Here is a 13,811-nt window from a genome sequence, read left to right as displayed (position 1 = left end):
GCAAGAAAAGCTTAAAAGGGGAAAATTTAAGGTGAGTGGATCCTGAAAAAATGAATGAAATTTGATTCCAAACAATTCAAGGCTTAAAAAGAGAGGAATGTATGGAAAATAATGATAAGGAATGAAAAAATGATTGTGCATAATTCTATATTGACCGTCTTGCTCTTTTTTCCTTACGATCATCTTACTTTTTCTTTGTTAGCACACACATAAGCCACGTTGTACACCTAAAAAATCCTGGTAATTTGTGATTGTTGGTCAGTAAATAGTGGAAAATGGTTGTATGAAAGGTATGTTTGAACTGACATGTCAATTGAGTGTCTCAAAATTATGTTAATCGAGTTTACTTGTAGTGTATGTTACTAGAAATAACATCACGCACACATGTTCGCGTTCAATACAGAAACATAGTTCGTAGATTTCAACGAGTGTGCGATGATTTTTTTTGTGCTTTGATATTTGGGAAGTATGTCAGAAAAATTGACGAGGAATCAATATGAACTACGGAATCGCCACCGAACGAGTTTTGTTTTGTATTTGATTCTGTCTTGTAACCTAATTTCCCCGAGAGCGAACAAAATGTTATTATGTGGAGGTTGATACGTGTCGTATCACCTTGTTTTGAGTCGATGTTTCATAATTTTCTTGTGTAAATATCCATATTTTTTTAGTTCATAATTTAGGCATATGGATCACTGTTCACTCGAAATCGTTGGATCTTTGGAAAAACGGTGGGCAAACGAGCTCAAGGGTGTTGGAGTACAATTGTTGGCACCAAGACTCATGATAGAGATGCAAAAAGTTACGGTCCCGATACAAATTGAAGAAAAAAATAGTTGAAAACAAACTAAACACGTCGAGATTTGCAAAAATGATCGTCCAAGTGTGAGGTAAAAAGAAAAAAAAAAGAAACAGAAGTTGTCCTGCTGAGACTTGCAAAAATGACTGCTCTACTCGAAGGAATAAATAAGAAAAAATTAGAATATAAATCCATATCCAGGTAGAGAATCGAGGTATAAAGCTGAAATGGATCCCTAGTCTAAGAACAAAGTTTATACTAAATCTTTAAACGTTATAGCCATTACAATGAGTGTATTGTGCCAAAAGAGTCGAAATATCCAATTATTTGATAAGCAAGCCTAGGTAGACGTGTCGGTTGGAGTCAAAGAAAGTACGAAAAATTGTACAGGGCAGTGGGGCACATTCAAATAACGTTATGTCATTAAAAAAAAAGATAATGTTATGGAAACGAGATAACTTTAAAGCTAAGTTTGATTTGAAGGATAAAATAAACTAATGATTAGTACGTAAATAATAAAAGAAATGATTGTGATAGAAATATAATATATAATGTAAAATTGTATTTTGTTTGGTATGATTTTTAAGTGGGATAATTTTGAATTTTTTGATTAAATGACAAAATTGCCCTTTTCTTTTTTTTCCTTCTTTACTCCGGCGACGGTGACGGTGTGGTGGTCGGTGGAAACGATGGTCGGCCGTCAGTAGGCGGCGGCTGACCGACGGCGGCGGTCGACCTGCAACGACTGCGGTATTCCGGCGGTCGGCGGCGGCGGTCGGTCGTGGCAGTGAGTTTGTGTAAAATCCAAGAATTTTAAGTTTTATCATTTAAGTTTTATCACGATAGTATATTTTGGATACCAGGATTTATCTCATTTGAGGATGTGAGATTTGTAAGATTTTACCAAGATTGAGTGAATAATAATATCGTGTATATTATTATTTGAAATTTCAGCAGATAAATGCCTAAGATTTGAGTTGATATGGAGATACCGGGATAAAAATCAGGCAAAGGATAATAAAATCCCTAGAATTCGAAATTTACAGTGTATATATTTGAGAATTTCGAAAATTGAGAGATAAAAGATTTAGAGTTCAAATTTATATCACGGATAGATCACGATTCTCGATAAAGATTTGATTCAGATTCAAACGCGATATCACTCGATCACGATAGCAACCAACCCCTATAAATAGGAGGGCCCTTTAGACTCGAAAATCACACCACATATCACACCAAATTTTCGAAAATTTGTGCTCTAGTCTCCTTAGGAATTTTCGAGCGCAGCGAAGCCCTGCCGCCGTCCAACCAGTGAAGTAGGAATTTCGAAGAACCCTAGCCTTTTTACGTTTTTCATCAAGAATTTAAGGTAAGTGGGCTTGTTTTAAATTATTGAATTTCGATGCATATATTTTCGGTTTTATAAAAATTCGGGCGAGTACAATTCTTCTTCTACACCCTTCTGATTACGATATTTTGCATGAATAAATGTTTTGACACTGTGAGAATTCAACTTGATATGGGTGGGAATCCCAACCATACGTACCCTTACGCGGTGGGGGAGATAACCGCTATACGGCCTCGTCCCCTTAGAGTAGTAAAAATTAGGGACTGATATCAGTAAACCATTGAAAGTAGATGAATCTCAGTGTCGGGTTAATGATGCGCACGTGATAAGAATTATGTTTGCATGGTATGTATATTTCGAAATTGCATGTTGTTTTGTTGTACTCGAACGGCCTCCACTTGCTGAGTATTTCCCAAAATACTCACCCCTTACAACCTTCCCAGATAAATCCGAAGAGCAGATTGAAGAAGAAGAATCGGAACAATTTTGGGGCTGGTGAATTGTTTTAATCTCGAGAGTTGCTAGTAAAGAGGTTTCTGAATTTTGGTACTCAAGTTTTATATAAAAACGTTTCCGCATTTATTTCATTAGTTATTTCAGTTGTAAAGACTTTGGTTTTTTAGATTATGATTAATAAACTGGTATTTCGGTTTATACTATGCTACGAGGCTGATTGTTTCAATTGTGTGATTGTTAAACGACGCCGGTGTCAAATCCCGAGTTTCGGGGCGTGACAGTTTGGATATAAGAGAAGGGAAATTGGAAAAATTGGATGAATTAAGAGTTGGATAAATAATCCTAGAGGGTGAGGAGTGATTATTTTATCACACTTTATACAACCTAATGAGGGATTGAGTTGGTTAAATAAAAATAGTACCAAACGCTTGATTATGTGGGTTTAAAAATCTTAAATCCACCTAATCCCATGTACCAAATGGCCCCTAAATGTACAACATCTGACTATATGCATGATACTTGTAAGATACTGAAAATTCATAAAAATAGTCAATGCTGCTAAAAATTCAAAATATTGAAAAGGAAAAATTTTCGAGTAGGAAAAATTAGGCCACATATATATTTTTTAAAAAGAAAAAAAAAACAGAGAACCTAACCTTGAACAGACATCGAAATCCCGGCTCCTTTAGTTAATTTAGTAAAAATAAATTTGTTTGTTTTGTTTTTTAATTATAAAAAATCAAATCCAGCAACTCGATTCGATTTGATGTTGACGTTTGGTGTTATTAATATTCTCCGCCTATTCCCTCTCTTTCCCTTGACTTTGGGACCCAGTCTCGCCTCCCAACCTCGCCGGGACCACAACGAAATCACTCACCGCTTCTCCGTATAAAATTTGTAAATTTCTGTTCACATTTAGATTTTTCTTGTTTTGGGAATGTACTTATGATACTTACAAGTCATTATTCTGCATGGAGTTTTGGCTCATTTGAATGGGTGGGCTTTCTTCAAAGGATGTGTTTTTTAATTGGTGGCAACTATTTAACAAAAATGTTTTTTTTTTAAAGAAAAAATGGTGGCAGCTACCAAGAATAGAAGATGGCATATGATGGAAGATATACCCTTTGGGTCAGTCAAGATCCCCATTTTGCGTGTTTGAAAATAATGAATTTTTTTGTTGGCCAATGATGTGTATAATGATGGGTGTTATTTTCTTCTCTAGACAACTGAGTATGCTCAGATTTTTTTTTTCTTGATTTTGATTTATTTTTGCCTTTCTGTTTGGGAATTTATGCGAGATTTTCAGGAGTCTATGGAAGCTGGAATCGACTTTGTAGCTAAAAGGGGTTTGTTTGTGTGATTGATGAGGTATGAAATAGTGTTTGGTAGGCCTACATGTAATATTGATAAATTCAATAAATCAGGTTTTATCTCTCTGCATTTGTATTCATTTTTTAAGCTTCTTTTATCCTTTGAAAAAGTTTCATACGTGAAGTGTTTCACCGATTCCGGTTCTAATGGCAATTGATTTTTATATGCATATATGTTTTTTTTACTGTTGATATTGTTGCAGGGTTCTTAATCTCTGATGGAGGTGGAATTTGATTCTTCTCTCTTCATATTTTGATGGGATTGAAAATTTTATGTAGTTGGGCTGCAGTTAAATCTATAGGTGATTCGGAGGAGGAAGAATCGTAATTTTTCTTTTTGAAGATGGAATCATAGTATCTTAGATCTCAACAATGGATGAAGAAGTTAATTCCTGGATAAGAAGAACTAAATTCTCGCACACTGTATATCGCCATGCTTCAAGATTGAGATCGGTTCCTCTTATTGTTCAGCCTATTAGAATATCAGGCCGTGTCAAATCCACATTAGAACAAGCTGCGGTGAATCCTAAACCAGAACCAAATGCCATCCAAATTCAGCAACATCATACCATAAATAAGCCGAGGGCTGTATCCCCTCATCCAGAAACTAAGCTTTCTGATTCTTTCAGGGAAGCCAGGTTTAATCAGAATAGATTCTCGACTCCATGCCCACGAAGGAAAGAAAACGAGAATGGGCTTGTTGGCAATTTGTTCCGTAAAGATTCTTGTGAAACCAAGGCTCCTACTCTGAATTCTTCAAGAAACCATAGTCCTCTTAGGCATCTCACTTCGATGAAGTTTCAAGTCGAGTCTAAGAGCCGCAAGGAGTCAGCATGGTCAAAGTATTTTGATCATGGTGGGGGAAGGGTCACCTCTGTGGATGCTGCAGATGAGCATATGATTGATCTTTCGAAGTTATTTTTAGGATTGAGATTCGCTCATGGTGCCCACAGTCAGCTTTACCATGGGATTTATATGGATGAGCCTGTGGCAGTGAAAATTATCAGAGTGCCAGATGATGACGAAAATGGATTTCTAGGTGCTCGGTTAGAGAAGCAGTTTAATAGAGAGGTCACTCTCTTGTCTCGTCTCCACCATCAAAATATTATCAAGGTGTGTTCATCATGTTTTCCAATCATAACTTATTATTAGCCACATTTTTTGGTCAAGTGTTTAAGTTTACAAAATTTCTGCGTGTTGTGTGATATTTTGATGTATTCTGCTTATGGCAAATCTGAAAATTAACGTTAATATTGATCTCTCTGTTTTTCTCTTTTCTTTTTTAAATTCAAGCTACCGAATTCATGATGTCTGTAAATGATATTGAAATGTAGCTTGTTGGGGCTTGCCGAAAACCTCTGGTCTTTTGCATTGTCACGGAATATTTGGCTGAGGGATCTTTGAGAGCATACTTGCACAAGCTTGAGCATAAATCTCTTCCTTTTCAAAAGTTAATCTCTATGGCTTTGGACATTGCACGAGGAATGGAGTATATTCATTCACATGGTGTTATTCATAGGGATCTCAAACCAGAAAACGTTTTAATTAACAAAGATTTCCGACTCAAAGTAGCTGATTTTGGTATAGCATGTGAGGAGGCGTATTGTGATCTTCTGGCAGACGACCCTGGTACATACAGATGGATGGCTCCAGAAATGATAAAAAGGAAGCACTATGGACAGAAAATCGACGTGTATGGCTTTGGACTCATTTTATGGGAATTTGTGGCTGGAACTATCCCCTATGAAGATATGACTCCTATACAAGCTGCTTTTGCTGTGGTGAATAAGGCATGTTTTGGCGAAAATATGGGCATTAAAATTATCAACATCTTCTTGCCTTTTGAACCATTTTTTCCCTTGTTTGCTAAAGCAATGCTGTCTTTGATTTTTCAGGATTTGAGGCCAACTATACCTTTGGGCTGTCCACCTACCATGAAAGCTTTGATCGAACAATGTTGGTCTTTGCAACCAGACAAGAGGCCTGAATTTTGGCAGATTGTGAAGGTACTAGAGAAGATGGAGTCTTCATTTGCTTGTGATGGATCCCTCAATCTGGTGCAGAACCCAACATGTCAAGATCGTAAGAAGGGTCTGGTTAATTGGATTCAAAAACTCGGTCCTACTTCATCCATGCATAAACCAAATTTTTTTCACTTTTTTTTGGTCATTTGACTGGTGTAATTTTCACCAAATATGAATGTAGTTGGAAAACATGTAGACAAATGCCTTTGTAAAAGAAAACTACACCATATGTATTACTATGGTTGAGTTCATTTCTCTCTTTTTCCTTTTGCCTGAAAGTCGGCAGATTGTCCCCCGAGACTGATACTGGTTCCTTATGTCCTACAGCCACTCCTTTATCTTATTTTCCAGCATTTTTGAATCTTGAAAATAGTTGAAATGAGTAAATCTAGGCAATTCTGTTTGATACATGACATATGAGGCGAGCCTATCGTGATGGATTAGGAAAAGCACATTCCACTTAACACATCAGGTATGTATCTCGTGAGTAACTCCACTGCCTTATTTTTTCCTTTAATTCATTGAGCTATTAAGATAATTTGTGCAACGCCAAATACTTGCGCCAACCACTACTCCACTAGGCTAATCAACTACTCAACTTTTCATTGTTTTGGTACACACGCGAAGTGTAGATTCATTAGCTTTCTTACAAAGTTGAGCCCGTGTTGCTGTTTAATTTCTTGGCACAAGGAGATGAAACGATGAAACTTACAATCATTCACATGTCTCCCATGACGCCTTTTCTCCGAGGTACGGGTACTTTGAATCCTGTCGAATAAAGGGAATGGAAGATAAAAGTTTGATCACTGCTTAACTTTCAGGTTCATTTTTTATTGTTGAGTCAACATCCGTTTTAGGTAGAACTAGGAGCCATTAGCCATGATCCGCAGAAAAATGGCATTCTTGAAGTTTTTTGCCTTATTGGATTTGTTTAACTAAATATTGGTCGTTTGCTTCTTTTTCCCCCTAAATGAATTTTGATTCTCCAAAAGAATTATATCGTTAGCTTATAATTGAATTAAAGACATTATAATTTCAAGTTCTTAAAATCTCTCTCTATTACTTCTCATCCATCCAAATAGCACTTGAAACATAAAATTTCAAACAATTTGGTACGCCTTGATCAGTTTTAATGTGTTCATTAAAAAAAATATATTAGAAATCAAATTTAAAATTTTCTTATTTTTATAATGTTTTTTTACATAAAGTTAATTTGTCGTGACAAAATAATAAAAATAGGGGTATTTGGGTTGAAAAAAAATTCTCTATGAAGTTAAAAATTAAATTTGTAAAAACTAAAAATCAAATTTAAAATTATATGAGTTTTAATAAGTTATTTTAAATTTTTTTAGGTAAAGTTAATTTGTCGTACAAAACAACAAAATGCGTATTTTGGATAAAGAAAAATTCACCATGACACTAATTGACCTATATTATGACCAAAATTAATGATATTATTATTAAAAGGTAAGATAATGTATTAAGACAATAATCCCATCAGTGAAGTTATTTTTGAATACGAAGGGCTTCAAACACAAGAAAGCCAATTGCTTTATCAGCGTTGATTCGCTACTTTAGTTACAATTAATTAATTGATTTGTTATATAATATATTCTTTCCAATGCAATTGTCTAAAAAATGGGGGGAAATCTCAAATAAAATGCCATACAATTGATAATGAGCCTCTCCACATAGCCCATCATAGTGCAGGCCTAGTCCAAGTTTAGATAAGCCCTTTGACTCTGCTCCAGCTGAGCCCATCACTTAGCTCAACAATGAGTTGGTTGTCAAAAGACATAAAACACCTTGTGAAGAGTCTAATTTTTTTTTTATATTTTATTTTTTTATAATTCATATGTCACGTATAGTTTACACACTTTTTTTTAATGTATTGTATTCATCATTTTTCAACAGAGTCAATTGCACCATATTTTGTGAAGAGTTTAAAAGACATAAACCTCATAAAAAAATATTAAAAGCTAATTCGTTTTTTTGTTTCTTAAAAATCAAAATGTTTCATAAAAACTCAGATATATTTACTTCTTTAGTTTAAATAATTTTCAGTATTGAAATTACTTGCATTATATATTTATATGCTCACAGACACACACAACTTATATTCATAAATATAAACTTTATTATTTTAACTCTTAGTTGTATCAGTAATAATTAAATTTAATCTAGAAAAATAGAAAATATACAAATAACTTATTATTTTCCGATACATTTTAAAATATTTCAACAGAGAAAAAGTAATACTCGGTCATTCATCCACTTTAATTTTTTTTAATCAAATATAATTTTATCATAATTGTATTTATTTTTTTTCAAGGAAAAAAAGTAAATTGGGAAATTAGACTTGCCTGATTGAAAGTTCTTCTGTACGACGACAATAAGATATATGTCACACAAGTTTCCATTAAGAATATGAATCAAAAACCATTCGTGCACGGGTAAAATGTGTGCGCCCATTCAATAATTTTTGTAATATATATGAATTAGGATTAAAGCTGAGCATAAATTAATCAGGCTAATTATGTTGTCTATAGACATATATTCAAATTTCGTTTTGCATTCGATCATTATGCTGACTAACACACGCGGGACCTTTTTAAATTGGAATATTATTAAGCAGTAATTCGCAAGGAAATTAACCCCATTAATAAAAATCATCATGCATGCATGGACTGTAATGATTTTCTAAAAAAGGATTTATCAAAATCTAATCCACTCGGGAATACGAACGAACATGCATAAAAATAATGGAGCTAAAACATTAATTATGTCGGCATAAAAACGGGAAAATAAAAATATAAAATGTTTACAATCTCCGATCCAATTCATCTCTATCATTCATTGTACCAATTAACATGGCCATCTCCCCTAAACTAAAAACCAACGGAATTTTTTTTAAAAATAAATACACGCGCGGTTCATCCCCAGAGATCCACTGCCTGTGGTTTTCTTGAACATGTATGGTTATTTCGAAAATCTAAAAATAAAATAAAATCCCAACCACAGAATAAAACAAGGTACAAATACTGAAATACACAAAGGAAGAAAAAGGAGAAGAAGAGTAATGTCATGGATATGTATACCGATATACATGAATAAACTACTCAACTGTGAAAAACACCACCCAAGTTTATGAGCTAATATAATTAACCTCTTCCAACATGATGATGTTGAGGATGTCGAAACCTTAATTTGGCCAATGAGTTGAGGAAGATCGGGGGTTCCTCTCGGCGCAAAATTTGAATGATCTGATCAACCTTCCAACTTAAAATAAGGAGGCTGAGTTCTCTTGCTGCTGACATGATCACTCCGATCCATTCTAAACCTCTGCCATCTATTTCTCTCAAGTACTAAGACTCTGATTCTCCTTTTCTGGCTTTTATTTGGAATAAATGTAAAAGAAACAACAACTCTATCCACCCAAATTAGACTGAGAATAATTAGGAGGGAGATCAAGCAATAAATTATTTTTTCAAAGTTAAGTTGCTAGATCAGAGAAGGGACGGAATTAAGAACCGACATTTGAAGGATCAAACCAACAACCAGCATCGGAGGTGTTCAATAAAAGGGTAGAAGCCGAATCAGTGGAATCAATCTGTTGATCAATAGGATGATATAGGTTCCAATCCAACCTGTTCTTCCCTTCTATTTTATATTCCTTTTCTTTTATATCATTCTCGTCGGGCATTTGCATATCATCGAAAGGCATCAAACCTGGAAAGTTACTACCTGGTGGAGTAACATCCTTCAATCCACTTGTTACATATTTCTGATATTGAAGGCTAGAAAAGGAAGTCATTGTTGAAGTGGAAGCCGCAAAATCTGAAGATTCGAAAAATATAGGATCAACAGCAACAGATGAATTTGAAGTGCTTATGACATCTTCGATTTTCTTGACTCGATCGAACCCGTCTTTGTATTCATTGTTCTGAACAAACCCTAATCCGAGACCATTGGTCTGAGGTAGATGAAAATCGTATCCGTTGCTATCATAAGTAACCCTAGGAGAACTAAACCTGGAAAATGAAAAGTTGAGCCCAGGATAATTAGTGGGTAGGCTGTAAAACATTGAATTACTGATGTGATTTGCCGTTGAAGATAGATCTGTCTGTTGCTGAACTCTAGGGCTTGTGGTAGCCGTAGAATTAGCAGTAGAGATCCCATCCCCAACGTTGTCAGGCTGCACCGGCCTTCTCACCCTCTTGTTCTTCCTGCATCCGCCACCAACGGGGACGTTTCTTAATGTCCCGCCTCTAGTCCAGTAACGCTTACAGGCTTTACAAAAGTGCCTAGGCTGAGACAAGCTGTAGTTGTTATGGTAACAAAACTTTGTATTGGAAGAATCGCAGCGAGGGCAGTTGAGAGACAGCTGCCGTTGATGTTCCTGCAGACTTGTTTTTTCCATAACCTTACCTTTTGACGTTGAAGCCATTAAGTTTTTCTGATCATTTACTTTCTGGTCCTGAGCAAACAAAGGGAAAGAGAAGTCCTGTCAAGATGGCGTGTTTTTGAACGGCACAGCAGGGATATTCCCATGACAAAAGCTAAGAAACAAAAAATGGGGTCCGGTCGAATTTTTCAAATAATTGAGACAAAGAGAGACGGGAAAGAACCTGTGGCAGACTCCATTGATTAGTGGCAGTCATCTTCTTTTCACAGTTTCCAAGCATTTCCTTTCTTTGACACTTGAGAGAATAATAGATTAGTTCGAAACAAATAGGAAGAAGACAAAGAGCAGGTATCGTGCGTGGGAAGTGAGAACTGTTTATTGTGAATTAATTTGGTGTTTGATCAGAGAGAGAAGAAGAAGGGGGCTAGAATGATTCGAAAAGGAATTAGCTCGTTGTTTAGTTCTAACTTCACGTGAAGGGATTGGTGTAGAATGAACTAGTGCTTTGACCCACTTTTTAATTGTGAAATAATACGTGGTTATTATAAACTCTTGTTCAATTTGAATTGCCAATAGATTTATCACGACAAAAACTTGTGTGAGACGGTCTCAACAGTCGTATTTTGTGAGACGAATATCTTATTTGGGTCATCTATGAAAAAATATTACTTTATATGCTAATAGTATAATTATTTTTTATTGTGAAAATCTCACATAAAGATTCGTGAGACCGTCTCATAAAAGAACTACTCATTTATCACATGCTCGATGCTTCAGCAGCCAGTCTAAACTTCTCTTATTAACTACAATATAAAGGGGTTTTCTTTTATTAAAAAAACAATTTAATACATAAACAATGCAGTTTATAATAAATGAAAAAAATTAATAATCTATGCTCTCTAAAATTAAAATGAAACGATTAATTGTCTATTTGAAATTCATAACCTTATATCACATTTATTACAAATTATATTCTCCTAATTCATCATTTTCATGATAAAGTACTTAACAAAGTATATATACCTGAGTCACTATAATTCGAGCTCAAAAAACTTGAAAGTCTATAAAAATACTCAAACGACGTTAACTCGACTCAAACTCTGTCAAACTGAACTCACATCGAGTTTTGATCGAATAGTTGAAGAACTAACCATGAGAATATATATTTGTGGACAGGAAGACATTCATGGTTAAGTCAGGACAAGAAGCGTTCTCGAGAAATCGAAATGGAATTTTGCAGAGCCCAACGCAATGTATCTTCACAATCCACACATTCTTTCGTTGTACCCCAAATCACTTTATCACATTCTTTTACTACCTAACTAATATACTGCAAGAAATGCATGCATAATGACGTGAAATGCATGTTAAAAAATAAAGTAAAACTTATATGAATTCAAAAATATTACTTAAAACCCCTTTTTATTATAATACGCTGAAATACTCGAGGATGTATGTATGTTCAAGTTATTAAAATAAATAAATAAAATAAAATCTATAAAAATATTGAACCAAGTTAATTAATTATTGATCTTATCTGTTGCTTTCAGGTCTTTAAATGAAGTGTGTGACATCATCTGACAACAATTTTTTCCCGATAAAATCTGATGCAGAAATATTTGAGAGCTTGCTCAAAATTGTCGACTATATTTTAATAATAAAGAATTGGACAGCTCCCAAAAAATTCCAAAGAGAAAGCGCCAAGAAATCGCATGTGGATGTCTATATCTTTGGATCATAATTAAACCACGCTTTATTAGCAAACGCCTGTTTAATTTCCAGCCATATATATATATATATATATATATGGGGAACGAATTGATGTAATTATACATGAGTAGGCTTTGATACGAAATTGATTTTCAAGAATTAACAATAATCAGCACGAGCTAGCTAGCCCACATGTCGTGTGGCAACTCGGCTTCAAAGTAATAATATATATATAATAAAAAAGAATATTAATATTTGTTTGGAGAGCAAACGGATTTTGTAGAACCCCAAGGGATCTCTTGAATCTATTAACATTCCACCGAACGTACGTACCACTCACTTCCTTCATTATTTTAACTTCTCCCCGCACTCTAGCTAATATAATTATTCATCATTAAATCTTCATCAAAATGGTTATTGACTCATTATTACATTACTATTTTAGATATTTATGAATTAATATAAACGTAATTGTTCTGTTTCACGATAAAAAATGGTTTCGTCGATCAAGTAACACAGATACGCAAAGGCACGAAGAGTTCTTATAATTTTCATTTGAAAAAAAAAATGTGATTTATTTCATTTTGAGAGAGGGACAATGCTGACTGTTAACTCATAAAGATTTAATCAAGTGATTATTTTTTAATATGTTTTGGTGTTAATGGCAGTTGACTTAGAGGTTACCAATTACCATCGCATTTGTCTCTTTATGTTTGCACGGGCGAAGAAATCAAAATCCTGCATACTTATAGCTCGATGCATGCGTACGTACGTACTACTAGTTGTATATGTGTCTGTTCTTTTGCTAAAAAAATTGAAACCTAATTACTTTAAATAATTTATTCTCCCTCCATTTAAATTCTAGCTTTAATAAACAATGACATAGTTTAAATTTTTTTAATCTCTTTCAGCCTCAACTTAAGCTAAATTCCGTATTATGATATGCATCTTTTTTCCAAACATTTTCCATTTATATACATTGATTCCTTGAAAACTTTCGTTTGTGCTATAAGAATATAGATATTAAAAAGAAATTAGTGGGGTGTTGTAATTTTATTCGTCAGTCGCATGCTCACACTGATCAAATCAAATGCGACATTAGGTCCCCAAAGTGTCGGTCGAGTAGTCACCACCACCGGCCAGCCACCAGCACTAATCTGCAGATGGGACCAGCGCGCGGAAGGAATCCCACCAGAAATGGCGAAATGATAGAAACTCGACCAGCACGATTATGGAGTCTAATAGTGGGATAGAATGGCAACGCAACACCACAGTTTCTTGAGGGGGACCAAAACACAACTCTCGAATCTGTTTGTTATCAGTTATCACATATAACGTGAGTGTATATCCTTCCCATGTGCAGACAAAACAGTGTCACTGTCCATTTGTTTAACTTGGCATGGATTTTAATCCTGAACTTCTGTATTGGAATTCGATATTTAACATACCAATGATTAATTGATGCATAGAATCTAACAGAAAACGCAAGATCGATATGGCATGCACCAGCCTTAACTTTTAAGCCATTTTTAAGGCTGGTTGCATATCCATTTCCCTTTTCTTTTCGATTTGCTTACGTTGGTTGTTTTTTAACAACGCAGTCATTTAACTAATTTTAAATGATCGGGTTCCATTCGGTCGAATGTTTATTATTTGTTCCTTGAGAGCATTTATTTTCGATTATGACGCTATCTTTTCT

At 34.7% G+C, this 13,811-nt stretch overlaps 2 protein-coding genes across 5 annotated transcripts; one reads left to right on the top strand and one right to left on the bottom strand.

Annotated features, from left to right (window-relative positions):
- Positions 1-3,440: 3,440 nt before the first annotated feature.
- LOC142519425 (serine/threonine/tyrosine-protein kinase HT1-like) lies at positions 3,441-6,341 on the top strand. Of its 4 annotated transcripts, none has more exons than XM_075622440.1 (5): positions 3,441-3,500; positions 3,910-3,971; positions 4,177-5,086; positions 5,308-5,763; positions 5,869-6,341. In XM_075622440.1, exons 3-5 carry the CDS (start codon positions 4,346-4,348, stop codon positions 6,145-6,147), a joined length of 1,476 nt encoding a protein of 491 aa, XP_075478555.1. In that variant the 5' UTR covers positions 3,441-3,500; positions 3,910-3,971; positions 4,177-4,345; the 3' UTR covers positions 6,148-6,341. The 4 variants fall into 4 exon arrangements, with proteins under 4 accessions (XP_075478555.1, XP_075478553.1, XP_075478554.1 ...); XM_075622438.1 differs by lacking the exon at positions 3,441-3,500 and adding an exon at positions 3,518-3,731; XM_075622439.1 differs by lacking the exon at positions 3,441-3,500 and adding an exon at positions 3,530-3,833.
- A 2,410-nt stretch (positions 6,342-8,751) lies between these two features.
- On the bottom strand, positions 8,752-10,908 carry LOC142518958 (uncharacterized). Its single transcript, XM_075621821.1, has 2 exons — positions 10,626-10,908; positions 8,752-10,474 (listed from the first exon to the last, which is right to left on the bottom strand). Exons 1-2 carry the CDS (start codon positions 10,680-10,682, stop codon positions 9,521-9,523), a joined length of 1,011 nt encoding a protein of 336 aa, XP_075477936.1. The 5' UTR covers positions 10,683-10,908; the 3' UTR covers positions 8,752-9,520.
- Between the last annotated feature and the right edge of the window lie 2,903 nt (positions 10,909-13,811).

Source organism: Primulina tabacum, chromosome 11 (assembly GCF_025594145.1).
Source record: "Primulina tabacum isolate GXHZ01 chromosome 11, ASM2559414v2, whole genome shotgun sequence".
NCBI lineage: Eukaryota > Viridiplantae > Streptophyta > Magnoliopsida > Lamiales > Gesneriaceae > Primulina > Primulina tabacum.
This window is presented reverse-complemented; position numbering and strand designations above follow the sequence as displayed.